Below are 16,421 nucleotides of genomic sequence, written 5' to 3'. Positions count from 1 at the left end.
TTTATATTATAAGATAATGGTGAGAAAACCAGTAAGCTGAATCATAGACAAAAAGAAAAGAGAGTAAAATAATTGAAGAAAATATTAAGTATTTAAACCTTTATAATTTTTTAATTCAAATTAGCTATTGAATGCTATTTCCACAACTTGAAGGAATAAATATAGAAATAAATCCTTCATTTTTTACAGCCAAATTTTAGGACAGAAATTTCAGGGCACAAGAATGGCAAGAACAGCAGAGACTTATTTCACAGTCCTATTATTTAGAAAAAAAGTAATTTATCTTTTTTCTTATTGGCCTCTGAAATGGCTATATCCTGTTATTCCCCCGCATAAAATCCCGGACTCTCTCCACGTTTCACGTTTCACCGAGCTTGTCTGGTCTGTTTAAACGACACGCGTCCGCAACCACTTCGCGGATTAGAGTTAATCTTCAACCGTCGGATCAGTGGATTAACGGTGGATTATCGAGGAGCGCTTTGATTTGGTCAACGTACATTTGTACTGTAAGAAATCGTTCACTTACCCTAAGAAACCATATTAATATTCTTAGCAAATATAACAGATAATTTTAATTAATTGAATTAAATTAAAGGGGACGGCGAAAGGAACGGAGCCTCTGGCATTCCTGCGTCCCTCGCTCCCCGCCCTTTCTCCCTCTCAATTGTCCCCCTTCGATCCGCTCCTGCGGCGCAAGATTCGATTTTGATGCCTGAAGCAGACGATTGACGCTGTGTCGATTCTATCGCTGCCCCCGTTCGCCATCCCGTCGCCCATTTGGTTCCCAGATTAGTGTGAAAACCTAGAGGATTGATCCTTTGTTGCCAGTCTGCATGAAGGTTTTTGGGAGAAATCTGGAGCTGGATCACGAGAGGGCGATGATATCTTGGTCGCCGTTCCTGATCGCTTTGCTCCTGTTGATGTCGATCCCGGTGGTGTTCGTTTTGGCCCCCCGGATTCTGCCGCCGAAGACGATGCCGAGCATCCCCGATTTGGACGAGGTGGACGATCTGGCGCTGTTCCGGCGCGCCACTCTCGCCTCCGCCGGCGGCGAAGGGGGCAGAGGGGGCGCCGGGATCCGCCGCCGCGCCGCGTCGGCGCCCAAGATCGCCTTCCTGTTTCTCACCAACTCCGACCTCGTGTTCGCGCCGCTGTGGGAGCGGTTCTTCCACGGCCACGAACGGCTGTTCAACGTGTACGTCCATGCCGACCCCGCCGCTGAGCTCCTCCTCCCGCCGACGCCGTCGTTCCGCGGCCGCTTCATCCCGGCCAAGGCGACTCAGCGTTCCTCGCCGACCCTCATATCCGCCGCGCGCCGTCTCCTCGCCGCTGCCCTCATCGACGACCCGGCGAACGCCTTCTTCGCCCTCCTCTCCCAGAGCTGCGTGCCCCTCCACTCCTTTCGCTTCGCCTACCACGCCATCCTCGCTGACCCTGGCACGCCTTCTAATCTCCCCGACGGCCGTCGTCGCCGCCGCAGCTACATCGAGATCTCATCCAAAGATCCGTGGATGTGGAATCGGTACGTGGCCCGCGGCGACGGCGTGATGATGCCCGAGGTGCCCTTCGAAAAGTTCCGCGCGGGTTCGCAGTTCTTTGTCCTCGCAAGGCGGCACGCCGTGATGGTGGTGCGCGACCGCCGGTTCTGGAAGAAGTTTAAGATGCCATGCTTGAAGTCGAGGGTGGATTCCTGCTACCCCGAGGAGCACTACTTCCCGACGCTCCTCGACATGCAGGACCCCGCGGGGTGCACTCGCTACACTCTAACCAGAGTTAATTGGACGGACAGCGTTGGCGGGCATCCGCACATGTACCAGCCGCCGGAGATCTCCGCAAATCTGATCAACGAGCTGCGGAAGTCCAATTCAACGTACTCGCACCTCTTTGCACGCAAGTTCTCCGCAGAGTGCCTCGACCCTTTGCTCAAGCTCGCAGACAGTGTCATCTTCCAGGATTAGCTTTAAGTGCCTAGTCTTGGTTTTGGATTTATGGATGAAGATTTGGTTCCAGGTGAATGAATTGAGGTAACGAACTGTCCTATTTTCTCCTGAAAGTTTATTTATCTGCCAGTAGTTTCTTGATGTTCATCTAATGCAATGTTTGTCGAAAAAATTGGACTTTTTCTGGATACGACGCACCAAGTGTAACACCTAGTTTAATATCACACTGGAAGTGTGAAAAAGAGTTAAAGAGGTAAAAATGAGTCTACCATCATTAATGTGAACATAAGCATTATTGAGCAAATAAGTTTAGTTTCATCAAGTTAATATGTCATCTGTTTTATCGGTTTGGGTTGGATCAGTGACAAATTCTACTGGAACAAAGAAGTCAAACCTTAAATGGGGCATATCCTTAATGGGCTAGATCATGACACTAAGATACTTGTATAGTTGAGCTCTTGGGATTTTGCCAAAACTGTAGTAGTCATGGAATGTCATCCTTGTGCATAGTATTAGTAGCTGTCTCTACTCTACTCAATTGTCTGGTTATTAGAAGGCTCTGGTTCTAAATCTTTGGTGGTATTTAACATGCTTTATTCCACATGAGGATCACTATGTCACGAACAATTATTCAGTTATTCCACATTGTCTTGCTTAGTTGAAATTGGTACCATTACTAGATTGACCAAAATGAAAATTTGCAAGACTTGACCACCCACTTGACGTCTTCATAATCTGTGTATGAATCTGTGAGCACTCGATATTTGATATATATTTTTTTTTGAAGAGTTGCATATACCTAAAAAATCTAATATTTTTTGTATTTATCTCTCTATGTAATTTAGGTTTACCGAGAGGGTCAACAGTATTACCTGTATAAATAAAGAGACTCTTCCATGACTAGAATATTGTTTCTTGAGGTAACAAAGGAGCAACTTCATCATTGTACTAAGGTTCATTGTACCTCTATTTGTATGTTGATGGTCTTCGTAGTCAATGCTGGTTTACCCAAGTTTGTTGAATAAATGTTAACGAGTGGGGTATCTAGAGAATCTTAATATTTGGAGTCATATATATAAACACTATATTATTATTTATACAGAAAATTACAAACTTTGCAGGGACAGATATGTAAAAGGCCCTGCATCTTTCATATGTATGTTGTTTTTTAGTGCCTTTCTGTTATGATATTTCACTTTTCCATTGCTTTGGCTGTCACAGTATGTAGCAGCGGATTGGTTTAGTGATTTCCTTCTGTGTATCTCATGGTTTGCCAATTCTTGTTTGGTTAAGTCAGTCATGGAGGATGTTTATATCTTTCTATTGTCGCTTTTGCAGGAATTGATGAGAGTAACTGGCTGAAGCTGATCCATCACTCCCTCTTCATTTCTGAGCACCACCAAGCCACATGTTTCTTCAAAGCGAAAAATAAGAGACTGTCAAGTGAGATAGGCTAATTAGACATCAGCATCATCATCATCATCCCATGTAACACAAGATGTAACCCAGCAATATGTGTTTAATAAACAATAATAACTGTGAAGTTCTGAGCACCATCCTTTTCTGTCTAAACTGTGTTAATATGCCTTTTACCTTGGGCTGTTTTCTGTCCTTATCATTTTTACCTGGATGCTGTGCTAGTTCTTTCTAGAAAGTTATTGTGGCTAATGAGGCAGAAAATGGTCACAAGATGATCTTTCCTTGAAATGTTGGCAAGGAATTTTTGACTTCCACAATAATAATACTCCTTTTTCTTTTATTCCATCTTGATATTGGTATGGTGAGAGTCAAAGGGAATCAACCTACTTGGCTGCCAGGCCAGTGATCTGTGTTTTCCATAAAAGATGTCTCTCCTGAAGATCCATTTTTCTCTGCCCAACTTGAGGACCTTCTGAGAACCATTCCTTTTTCACATGGTGCTGGCCCCCATTCACTTCCTTTCTTTGGACATCTTGCTGGCAGTCACACTCATCCAAGTTTTCTAGACATCCAAGTGCAGAAATTAGTGATATGATGGTTTCCCTTTGGATTTAGAATAATTATGACATTATAACTGGACTTCATTTTCCTTGCAGTGCTGCCAAGTTGGGTTAGGAATTGAGGGATCAACTAACTAATAAGGATTCAGCAGAAGTTCTCACAATTTGTAGGCAGTGGATTTGCTCAGTGCAATAGACCTCAACAACAAAGCATATGATTTGGGAATTTAGTTGAGGAAAGAAATGACAGCTTCATTTTCTTGTGGTTTATACTTGAAAGATATTGTAAAGTTTCATTATCCTATTTGGAACAGATAGAATAGGATATTGGTTGGCACATCACTAATGGTCCCTTCTGCTTGATTGACTTGGTGGTTTGCTCACCATTGATCTATTATAATGTAACTATCATTAGCACATATGATGACTATGACAACTAAGTTGTCTGTAGTTACACACTGTTCATCCAATTTAAATTTGTGATTTGGATTGATGAGTGCTTAACATGTAGAAGGCAAGAAGTCAAAGTCTAATATGTTCATTTCTATCTTTTTGGTCATTCTCAGGCACTTGAAGATCTCAGCAGACTTCAGATCCTTTTTTTTAATCTGTGATATTTTTGAACAATTATTTCATTTACTTGTTAAATTTTGACTATTATGATGAATCATGAAACTAATATGTGACAGATTCTGATGTCATGGCCTCTTGTATATTCTTTATATCCTTGCAGTCCCTAAACCTTCTAATCCTAAGAAGACACCATTGAATAGGATAAGTGACCAAACATTTCAATCTTCTTTCATCAGTTGGCCTAATCCTCACATTATATCCATAATCATTTTTTTCTCAAGGTATTTCTTTTGACAGGATAAATGTATACCAAACACTGTATGATTTGAAATCCAATTTTTACCATCATGGATATGCAGAATGTGGATATTCCAGTGGCTTTATTGTACAAAACCAATGTATTCAGAGCATCAAACTTTGATTTGATTGAGCTCAGAGTAAAAGGTTAAATCTTATTTCATACAAAATAAAGAGCTAATCACATATCATTCTCTATACTTACATGTTATTAGCATTACAATTTTTATACTTAAAAAATTTACATTAAGATTCATATGATTCTAAAAATGAAACAAAAAATTTCATTTACCTTAACGTCGTCATCAGATGAAAAACACAACATGATTTCATTGATGCAATCATAAAATAAATCTCTGCAGCAATTGCTGCTTTTGGTCTGAGTTGAATGATAGGTTCTCAAAAGTTCTAAGTTGTGACACCTACATCACTCTGTAGCTAAAATGTGATTCATATTGAGAATATTAAAAACTAATATTTAAAACTATTAATTTTATAATAAAAATTAAATCAACAATAATAAAATCATAAATCTCAATTATTAGAGATGCAATCTTCTGGCAAAATATTAAACGTATAGTTATTGTGACCGTTCTAAAATATTAATTCTTTATATTCTCAATTTGAAGCACATCAAGAACATGAAACACAAGCAAGATTACATCTCTATTAATTATTGCTGCCACCATTGCTGTTCACCACTAGGAATCATCACTATAAAATTCGCACTATCGTCATTGATCATCATGATTGTTATTGTGCACATGAATTGGAAAATGCAACCATCAAACATCATAAGGCAAGCTATGGATTAGTATAAACTTTCTCAAATCATCTTTGTTAATCCAAATACTATACATCATTTAATAGACTAACTAACAACACAACAAAATCGCCTCAATTAATATTTAACCTCATTGATGGTATTCATATAATTTGTGTGCAACAATGCGAGAAAAAAATTATATCATAAAAAATGATCTAAGTCAATTCTCGTTGTTCCATACTAAAGCATAAAATTTTTTTATGACACTAATAAAATAAAAATACTAAATAAATAATAATCCATTTAATATATTATTTTTTTAAAAAAAACTTATTTTTTCGAATAACACCAATTATTTTAGTTCTTTTTCCAAGATAACATCTTTATTTTCTATAATCTTAAAAGTTCCATCGTAAGACCTACGCCTCCTCAAGTAGCATCTTAATCTTGAGGTTAATCTTGTTCTCGAGGTTATTGTTGGTAGAGCTTACGCTAAGATCGCTTGAGGATGTGTCAGCTTTGCCGTAGGTCGCCCCCCTCCCTTTCTCTTCTTTGTGTGGTGTGGAAACACGAGCAATGTTGATAGGGTGGAGACTATTAAAAAAAAAAACAAGGAAAGATATTTTTGGGATTAAAAAATAAATACGTTATTTATGAAAAATGAAAAAGAAGAATTATTTTATAAAAATCACCCTATTATATATATATATATATTTAATTGCTATGATATTTATTTATTAAATGAATAAAAATGTCCCTTATATTATCAATTTCGTATGTTCTCTTTCTCCACAGTTATTCTACTACATGTAAAAGTAATAATAATACAATATAACCTATGATATTATTGTAATGTGGTTTAGGGTTTCTTTCTCTCTTTGGTCAGCCGAGGAAATGTCGTTCTTTAAAATTCGTGCAGTCACTCCCAATTCGCTGCCACTTAGAATTAAGTGTAGGGTCGAAGGATTTCCTCTGCTTTCTATCGCGGTCCGTCCCAACGATGGTTTCTTCGTCGGTTGGTGGAGGTGGGTGGTGGCAGGCCATCTGCCACCGGTCTCCCTGCCTATGCAATCGCTCGATCCTCTCGATCGAAAGGGTTCCCATCCGATGTCGTCCACCGGCGGCGGTTCCGGGCTTCGGATCGCGGCTGTGGCGAATGGATGCGGTGAAGGAGGAGGAGGAGGCGGAGGGAATTGACCACTTCGGTCGGCTGCCAGAATCCGTGCTGCTCATCGTTTTCAAGATCGTCTCCCGCCGCTTCCACGTGCTCGTCCCCCTGATCGAATGCCTCCTCGGCCACGTCGATTGCGTAATCTCTGACGAACCATCCTCCGCCTCCGGGGGCAATTCCCGCGGCGTCTTCTCCCACCGTGCCCGCATTGTGTTCGGCGGCATTGTCAAACCTTTGCAGGCCATCGGCCAGATTCTCGCCCCCCTCCGCCGCCGTTGCCACCAGACCGAGGTGCTCGCTGTCCTCCCTCTCGTCGTCAGTGGTGTCCCACCACTCCCGGTTGGAGGTCGTGAAGAACCTTAATGAGATCCGTTGCCTCCGGACCGAGCTCCCTGTTGGAGAGCTCGACGTCGGCGACGGCGTCCTTTCGAAATAGAATGTCGAATTGTGGTCGACCCTCCGCAGCTGCGTCTTTCTTGGCGCGTCTTCCATCATCCCCTCGTCTTCCATCTCGCCCAAATCCTTGATCGCTAACCTAATCCTAGCTTCCATGTTGGTTGTGGAGGTGATGATAGCGGTAGCATCTCGGTGTTGTACACCAATTGAAGCTTGAAGCCTAGGGTGTTTTGGATGACCAGCTCCCTGATTGCCATCTCGGCACAGCATTACCTCTGGTTGATCACTTTAGAGCACGAGACGCTGGAGAACTTAGAGCTCACGAACATGGATGGTCAGGGGGTGCTAACGACGGACCAGTATCAGCATCAACGAGTTGCCATCAAACCGTCGTTCCAGCACTCTCATTTGGAGCTTCCTGGAGGATTGGTGCTGAAGAGGGCAATACTGGTGGCCGTCAAGCCAAGCGAGGTGTGGGGTAGGGAGGTTGCCAATGATGGAGGTTGTCAACAAGCTATATGGATTTCTAATGCATTTGAAGATCCATATATACAGGTCTGCAGGGAGGATGCTTGTCAAGAAGAGGATTTTCTATCTGGAGATGAGTTCCATATCGGGTTAGAAGAGATAAACTTAAGAGGTAAATTTATAGATATTGCAACTAGTTATGCTTGTTGGAAACTATTAATTTGTTCGAACTGTTGTGTAATCGCTGAGATTTTTTCACCCTTTTTCAAAATTAACTAGACATTTGACCTTTTACAAATCTCAACAACGACAAAAGGTCCATATAGTTGATCCTAAATAGTTGGGAGGTATGACTTTGTTGTTTTTGTTGTTATTGTTGTTGCTCTCAGCTTGTTATATTTGATATAGTTTGTGTCTCTATTTGTGATTCAGATTATGAAAATATTTAAAATTGATTTTTATTTTAGAGTGAACATATTAGGTAATATATTAAATTAATTAAATATAAAATTAAATTTTATTTATTTCCTTTGTGATAACTATCCTTCTATGTAAATGGCAATGTTGCCCATTTTCTTCATCACTCACCTATCATCAGAAGGGTAGGGTTGTCTTGTTGAAGATAGAGATAGGCCTTTTGTTCATTTAAATTGTAGTTATTATCATCTTTAAATATTTAGAAATAAAATTTATTTTAGTTTTAAACTAATTAAAATGAGAAAAATTCATGCATTTGAATTTTTAAAACAATAATAACTAAAATTTAAATAAAGTAGCTAGCCTACCTTTCTCTTCAAGACTTCAACAAGACTATCCTCTCCCTCATTCCCTTCTCTTAATAGTCAACCGATGAGGAACATATAGACTTTATCCTCTTTAAATAAGAGGTGAGTGAGGGCTATCCGAAAGGAAATAAATAATAAATAATATTACATTAATTAATTTGATAATTAATTTAATATTTTGCCTAATATGTTCGTCCAAAATGGAAACAGATTTTAATTATTTTCTTAATTTGGATTACAGAAAAGAAATAAAATTATATCAAATAAATTAAATCTTACTATGACAATTTTAGATTTTCTTTTGAAAGGGTGGGAAAATCTTGATAATTACAAGCTGGGCTTCCACTCTATAACTGTGTGTGTTTGGCAGAAGTAGGAGCTAAAGAAACAGAAGTTGTCATTGTTATACATGTATTGTAGATCATGAATGAGTATGTAGAAATTTGGGTTACAATAATCTTTTATTGAATGTTTTTATAATTCCTGTATATTTTAATATCTTTTTATAAAGTTTAAAATATCATATTATCCTAGATATAGTTGTTTCCTTGCTTGTGTTGGTCTAACAAGGAAGTTAATTCATAGTGAATCTAATTTTCAATTTACATGGTTAAATTAGGAACAATATAAATAAATTAATAAATCTAAAAAATTTAATGATTGATTTCTTTCCTTAGTGGGAAACTGTCTCCTATCCCATCTTAATGATGTGTTGAGGGGTTCATGAGGGAGGAATGTCTTCGAGAGAGGTAAGTTTTCCGACTATCCTTTGTCAATATTTTTATTTTTGAATATTTTACTTTATGATATTGCTTAGATTTCTTTATTTTGAAGATTAAAATTATGCTATTGATTTATAATTCCATTATTTAGATTAATTAATGATACATGATTCTTGTGATTAAATTCCTGTTACTTATTCCCATCTTGAATATTTGAACTATATTATTCTTGATTTCTATATAAATTTCATAATATTCATGTTTGAATTTAGATTGTTTGATATTGTACGTTTAGGGTTTTATATTGTGTTTAAATAAATAATTATGAATTTAATTATTAATGATATGATTTTATATTTATTTATTTTGTTATGTTACATGTTTTAAAATTTTAAATCGATCAGTTTAAAAATTCTATTAAAATAAAAAGGATGAAGCTGAAATTTGATTTGAGGGTTTGATCTAGCGAGAATTAGGTTTGACCTGAGTCAAACTAATTGATCGGATTGGTCTAACTTAGTCTAGTAAGTTGGTCAACCCATGGGTAGCTCAATACGGTACTGTTCTCCAGCCTTCAGCGTGAGTCATTGGCTAGGCCCCATATAACATATAATCCCCGTTGGTTTGACGTGGGATGGTGCAACCTGACCTAGTGTGACCTATAGTTTAGTGCAGCCTGCGGCTTGTGGCTCGACCCAACATGGTGTGTCTTTACGTTGCTCGAGGTTTGTAGCTTGGCGTGGCATGGTCCACCTTAGTCTAGTGTGATCCAATTCCCTGGGCTTAGCAAAAACCAACGCGACCTAGCTCTTGTGGTTTGACTTAGCATGGCACGACAGCTCAAGATTGTAGCTCGACTAGGCACAATGTGGATCAACATAACCAAGCTCATGTGGCCCAACTTGCGTCACCCTTACATCCTGACGTTTGGTGCATGGTCCTTGCGACTCGGCCTGAGCTCAGCCCAAACTCCCTTAGTTTGCAACCTTTGAGGCTCATCTAGTGGCTTGTTGCTGCCCAAACCCTATTATTGGTGGCCTCATGTTGCTCAACTCATGGTCCCTTGTGGCTTAGTTGGTTTCCTTGCATAGTGATTGAATCGGATTCGTTTGGTCGGTTCAGGTTAGTTCCGAGTGATTCCGGATTAGTTTTAATCAATTCAAGTCTGTTTAGCCTAAAATGAACCAATTCAATCCAATTTGGTTAAGTTTAGGGCAATTATAATTTGGTTCAAATCTATTGGATCAATTTATGTAGCGTTCAAGTTAATTGAGGGTTATAGTAGGATTGATACCTTATGATTTTGATGTCTAACAAATTTTTTAAAAAATATTTGATATACTTGTGATGAATTTGAATGAAAGTAATGAATTTTCAATTTAAAATTGTGCCGTGTGATCAAAATAAATGATAAGGCATGATATGATATACGAGGACTCTGTTTACTATCAAGGCCAAGTGGGCCGATACTGGTAACATGATTGTTTTTGGGTGAGCCATTAGACGTGGTGGTTAGATGATTTTTCTATCTACCATTCGGAGGAATGTGTCTCTATTTTGGAGGATGAGGGATATTACTTCATTCATTATTGGGAATATGATATGTGTTACTTGCTATTGGGAGAATAAAGATATGATCCCTCCATCCACTATTGAGAGAGTGCACGGATGTCCAACCTACACAACTGAATGAAACCCGAGTCTTGTGATGACTATGATATCATTATGTGATATAATTTGATTGACATTTGCTTGATGATTGGCTCTCTTTGAGATATTGTTATATGTTTTCGGAAGATGTTTTAGAATATCTTTACTCAATGTGTTTTGTTAATATCTTATGTTTTTGTTTTTAGAGAGCACTCTTCAAATGTTAATTCTAGTTCCTAAGTAGAAATATTTATTTATTGCTTGCTCGAAGAGATCTAGTATTTAATGATTATTAGTGCAAGCTTATAGAACTTGTTTTGCTATTTTCAGACAGTTGTTTATTTTAAGAAAACATTTGAGATTTTTGTTTGAATATAATTAATTTTTTTTAGACTGCTTTGGATTAATGTCGGTGGTAAAATTGCCATATTCTGCATTGTGAAACAAGGGTCGGATGTGACATTTTTATAATAAATATTGAAAATCCCAAAAGTATCATCAATCTAGGACCAAGAATCTGCTTAAAGTGATTCTATTTGTCTGCAAGTAGTCACCTAGTGAATTATTATTTGTCAAGTTTAAAATATTTGAGTTACATTGGTCTCCTTTTTCCCACTTTGATTGCTTTTGTTCTCTTGATCACTGTTTCATTATTTTCCAAGAGTGAGCTTAGGATAAGTTTTGCAGAAAGAACTTTTGAAACTTATTTGTTTGTACTCCGTTCTTGTTTGTGATAGTTTAGGTTGAAGATTGTTTTGATTACCAAGTTTTCAGTAGTATGTGGGTCATATGTTGTTGTCTCCCTTGATGATGCTGTTTTAGCAGATAACTGGAAGGTCCACGATTCGGCTAAAATTAATTGAACAATAGATGTTCCATATATGGTGAAGGTGTTCTCTTTTTCCTACTAGATGCATTATATAACCATTATGTGATATGTTTATGGAGATATAATATGGAGGACCACATAACCTCATTATAAGGTGGTACTCAGATGTATGGCCCTCAAGTATCACTAGCCGTGGTACTTGCTTTTAATTATTCTTTAAACTTTTTTGAGTGGTATTTATCATACAACTTATGGATTGTTGATTGCAGACTTGTAAATATTTCTTTAATGTACATTGTTTTCTTCAAGAAGCTTATGGTATGTTGTATGAGGTCTTATTATATCAAATCTTGGTGCTATAAGTTTCTTATTGAAAATGTTATTCTTACTTTATATGTTATATATGATATGAAATTCTTTCTTTTTTGTGTCGCCATATGCTGTACAGCTGTGAAGATTGTTGTGATGCTGATACTGAAGACACTTTGCTTGGTTACTTGTTTCAGATAGCATGAACAACAAGCATCTCATGTTTGTTCATAAGTGTTGACATCTGGTCTATAATTCAATGCTACATGAAGACATATGATCGGTAAGGCAATTACTAAATGAAGATTAAGTGTCTCCACTAAAATTAGGGTGGCAATTCACAATTTAATGCCAGATGTTCAATAGGCAAGTGTCTGTTTTTGTCAGAAGTGCTAACTTATACCTGTGTAACTTTCAAGTCTTATTAGATCAAATATTGGTGCTATAAGTTTCTTATGGAAAATGTTATTCTTACTTTATGTATCACATATGATATGAAATTCTTTCTATTTTTTGTGTTGCCACATGCTGATCAGCAATTAAGATTGTTGTGATGCTGATGACACTTTGCTTTATTACTTGTTTCAGATACCATGAACAACATGCATATCATGTTTTTTTCTTTTTGTTTTGCTCTAAGTTTTCATATATGATCAATAAGTCAGTACTAAATGAAGAATGAGGGTGGCAATTCGCAATTTAATGGCAGATGTTCTATGGGCAATGGTCTGTTTTTGTCTTGTATCATAAGTGACTCTGTAAAATGAGTGTGCATTGATTTATCGGAAATTAAGATGTTGACTTTTGGTCAAATCAATTTTATCATGTTTACTTTTTATTATTTGTGTGCAGAGAGGGGTGCTTAGCAAAAGTCATCTCATCGAAACGTGTCGGATATGTGCGCTTCGTTTTCCATTGCCGTGTGATCACATTTTGCTACAAGTCAATTGGGCTCGGTAAGCATTAAAGAAGGCAACAGGAACGTCCACCCGTTCGTTCCCCATTGTTGAGCCGGTCATCCCTCCCCGGCCGCCAGCCATATTCGACCCAAAGGTTACATACAACGCCCCGCGCCTGCTATAGTCGCCGACGTCGACTCTTTCATCGAGAGGATACAGGCGATGAAGTCATGGATCAAGATCCTGGTCATGGCGCTCGCCGGCGCCGTCGTCTTCCTCCTCCTTCCCCTCCTGTTCTGGTGTCGTCTGCGTCGGCGACTGGTTCCCCGGACCGCGGAGGCGAGTCCTCCTCAGAGCCTGCAATCCGGGATCGCCAGGCTTCAGCTCGCCCACGGATCGAACACCAGCGGAAAGGTGGGTCGTCTCTTCCACCACCACCTCCACCACCGCCCGAGCCAAGGCCAGGACCAGGACCAGGTGCCGACACCTTTCTGTTGGAATGACCATCCCGGGCTCGTGGTGGAGGCGGTGGAGAACGGGTGGTCGCGGTTCGTGTTCGCGGCCGGGCGATCGCCGGACCACTTGCACCCCCGCTGCGCCCCGGTCTGGGGCCTGTGCGTCGTCTGCGACGGGGAGAGCGACTCCGTGGAGACGAGCTGGGAGGTGCCCGTCGGATCGGCGGACTTCCTGCAAACGGTTCGGCTCAATCCGAGGGCGCGGAGGAGCGGCAGCACTGGTAGCAGTCCACTCCTCCACGGCGAATCTATCTCCATCGCGAGGATGCTTCTCCCCTTGCCCGGCCCGTCTCTGCGCGTCTCCTCCTTTCCGCAAGATGCCTACTTCGAGATCACCATCTTGTACCTGAAACCACACCAACAGCAGCAATCGTCTTCTCGCGCCAGCAGGAGGGCCAAAGCCGACGCCGGCGGCGAGAGCGAACGCGCGAAGCTGATCGGCGGCAAATTCTTGGAATCCCCGTCCGACGCCACGGCCCATGACACCGTCACTCCCACTGTAATCGACATCAACAGTCCAAACCACGGATCCAAATCCACCAAAGAGGAGGGAGGCAAACAGAGACACAGCAGTCTTCTCTCCTTGGGCCTCACCCATGGCGGTTCGCTTCCCAGTCGACCATCGCCCGGAACGTATCGGGGATCCATCGGCTTCCACTCCGACGGCTCTCTCCATCTCGACGGTAAGAGAACCCATCTGCGTTTCTCCGCATCCTATTGATGAGGACAATTAATTGGGGGATCAGTTCATGCAACGCGCATTCACGTTTCAGGAATGAAGCTGGTGTTCGAGTCGGAGAAGGCCGAGTGGGCAGAGGTGAACAGGGTGATCGGCTGCGGCTTCGACCCCAGCAAGAAGAAGGTCTTCTTCACGGTGGACTCGGAGCTGAAACACGTCATCCACTGCAACTCCGACACGTACAAGGCCCCGCTGTTCCCGCTGATATCAGCAAACGCCGACGCCATGTTGCTGGTCAATCTGGGCCAGAGCAAGTTCAAGTACGAGCCGGCAAACGCACGTCGAACGCCGAATCCCTGCTTCATCCGCTCCTCCTCGATCGACGGTGGCGCCAACACCATCGGCTACGAGGACAGCCGCGAGCTGTTCTCGATGGGGAGGATCGACTCCGAGTGGGTTGATGCGGTCAAGAAGAGCCAGAGCAGCAGCAGCAGCAAGAAGAGCAACGTGAACTACAACAACGACGGCAGCGCCGTCATCGATGTGGATGCCGATTCTGATCTCTTCGAGATCTCCCTGCACATTTGACAGATCATGCTGTGGTTAGAAAAATACTACGACGCCAGCGGTGGAAGCAGACGTCATTGGATTGCTTGGTGCTGGTGACGCCGGCCATTGCAGGTGTGTGATGGAGAGAGAAAAGATAGCAACAGGGAGAGTCGCATATCGCGTCTGTTGTTGCACTAATGATTCAGGAGGCAAGAAAACGAGAGTGCTTTCTTGCGAAGATAGGACTGACATCATTCATCTGTGCGTGCTAATTTAGTCTCCTGTTCATAAAAATAACACAGTTGCTGTTGCAATACGAGCGGAGTGTTACAACTCCATCTTGTTGATGGCCTTCTTTTTTTCTTTGTTTGTTTGTTGTTGATCAATATGCTTTGTAATTTTTGTTGATGAGTTCATCAATATACTTTGTACAAGTTGGGCTATTAGAAACAATTAAAAAACCCATTAGAATACGACGATCAATGAGGATAGAGAAAAGTTAAAGATAAACCAAGAGAATGATTAGTTAGAGCTATCATGATCATGAAAGGAAGGTGAATTATAATTGATACTAGGAATATGAGGTCCCATCAGCTCTATGTCGGTAGAGTGGACTATGTTGTCATCGCAAGATATGACGATATTAATTGAGACTCCTTGCATTCAAGTAAAGTTTGATAAATTCTATATTTTTTTTCTATAATTCTTTAGAACTAGTGAAATTATTCATCTTTAAATGTCAAAGTTTGAGGTTTTTTTCAATTGTAAACGTCGATATTCATGTCTTAATGAGATAATATACCCAAAGCATTCATCAATAATATATATATATATATATATATATATATATATATATATATATATATATATATTTATGAATATATGCTCAGTGCATAAGACTCATACCAATATAGGGTCTAGAAAAACTAATGACTCGAACTTGATTTTTAAATCATAAAAAATAATCTTATTTCTTGTTTGACGGCACAGAAATCAATTAAATTCATAACAAACAATAAAACAAAATTATGATTTATCAAAATGATTAAAGTGAATGATGTTTTGTGATTATCCATTAGCTTTAGCAGTGGGGCCATTGGAACTGGCTAAGGCTCTACCTAATTCCTTACCTACAGCTCAAAAGTTGGCTTTGGAGGAGTCACCATAGCATGGCTTGCATAAAGTATATGGACTTACAATATGCTAAATTGCCATTAGTCTTTGGTGATAACTCTGTTGGAGTGACTATTGACATTCTAACAGAAGCACCCACCAAACTTTAACTATTGTAGTCACAGTTTGAGAACCATAAATTAAGATGTTTTTGACACTTGAATAGAAACAATTCAAGGTTAAGGATCAGCTCATCAATCCATGCAAAATAAATATTGAGTATAGAGAAGCAGAGGATCTATGAATGGAAGATAAATTATGAGAGTATAATGCCTTCTTTTTTTTTGGCATTTTATATGCTACTACTTTCACCTCGACTGCTTAGCAAGATATGCAATTTTGAAATAATACCGTTTGGTACGAGCGATACGTACCAGTTCGATGATATATCGGTGGATTGCTTGTTACCGGACGGAACATGCTACAGTGCTATAGTAATACACTATATTAGTGTTACAGTGTTATAGTAAGAATAAGAAAAAATTAAAATCGCTCGGTAATAGTGATATAGTGCTCCAATGGTCAGATCGACGGTTGGAGCTATTTCTCATAGTATTTAAATCATTCTTCTCCCATATTTCACTTAATTACATTTACATATTCTTTTAAACTATCTCAAACTCTTTTTTTTCTCATAATGCTCTCTTAAATTCTACAAAACAACGATTTGTGAATTGAATGGAAGCTAATTTGAAAAATATTAAGAAGAAAAACTTTCTAA

General features: G+C 39.8%; 2 protein-coding genes and 1 pseudogene across 4 annotated transcripts; all 3 read left to right on the top strand.

The window, feature by feature from the left end:
• Positions 1-608: 608 nt before the first annotated feature.
• Positions 609-3,496, top strand: LOC135614296 (glycosyltransferase BC10-like). Its single transcript, XM_065111493.1, has 2 exons — positions 609-2,024; positions 3,279-3,496. Exon 1 carries the CDS (start codon positions 834-836, stop codon positions 1,956-1,958), a length of 1,125 nt encoding a protein of 374 aa, XP_064967565.1. The 5' UTR covers positions 609-833; the 3' UTR covers positions 1,959-2,024; positions 3,279-3,496.
• Positions 3,497-6,555: 3,059 nt separating this feature from the next.
• Positions 6,556-7,744, top strand: LOC135614295 (F-box protein At5g46170-like; annotated as a pseudogene).
• Positions 7,457-14,874, top strand: LOC135581181 (uncharacterized). 3 transcript variants are annotated; one of them, XM_065111492.1, is made up of 6 exons: positions 7,457-7,593; positions 7,678-7,762; positions 9,053-9,124; positions 12,025-12,168; positions 12,738-13,982; positions 14,073-14,874. In XM_065111492.1, exons 5-6 carry the CDS (start codon positions 13,007-13,009, stop codon positions 14,564-14,566), a joined length of 1,470 nt encoding a protein of 489 aa, XP_064967564.1. In that variant the 5' UTR covers positions 7,457-7,593; positions 7,678-7,762; positions 9,053-9,124; positions 12,025-12,168; positions 12,738-13,006; the 3' UTR covers positions 14,567-14,874. The 3 variants fall into 3 exon arrangements, with proteins under 3 accessions (XP_064967564.1, XP_064967563.1, XP_064967562.1); XM_065111491.1 differs by having other exon boundaries at positions 7,462-7,600; XM_065111490.1 differs by lacking the exon at positions 7,457-7,593 and having other exon boundaries at positions 7,625-7,762; positions 12,083-12,168.
• Positions 14,875-16,421: the final 1,547 nt, after the last annotated feature.

Source organism: Musa acuminata, chromosome BXJ2-6, assembly GCF_036884655.1.
Source record: "Musa acuminata AAA Group cultivar baxijiao chromosome BXJ2-6, Cavendish_Baxijiao_AAA, whole genome shotgun sequence".
Classification (NCBI taxonomy): Eukaryota; Viridiplantae; Streptophyta; class Magnoliopsida; order Zingiberales; family Musaceae; genus Musa; species Musa acuminata.
This window is presented reverse-complemented; position numbering and strand designations above follow the sequence as displayed.

Coding starts and splice junctions, on each gene's coding strand:
- LOC135614296 (XM_065111493.1), top strand. CDS start 834: ATGAAGGTTTTTGGGAGAAATCTGGAGCTGGATCACGAGAGGGCGATG.
- LOC135581181 (XM_065111492.1), top strand. CDS start 13,007: ATGAAGTCATGGATCAAGATCCTGGTCATGGCGCTCGCCGGCGCCGTC. Junction 13,983..14,072: donor CGGCTCTCTCCATCTCGACG/GTAAGAGAACCC, acceptor TTCACGTTTCAG/GAATGAAGCTGGTGTTCGAG.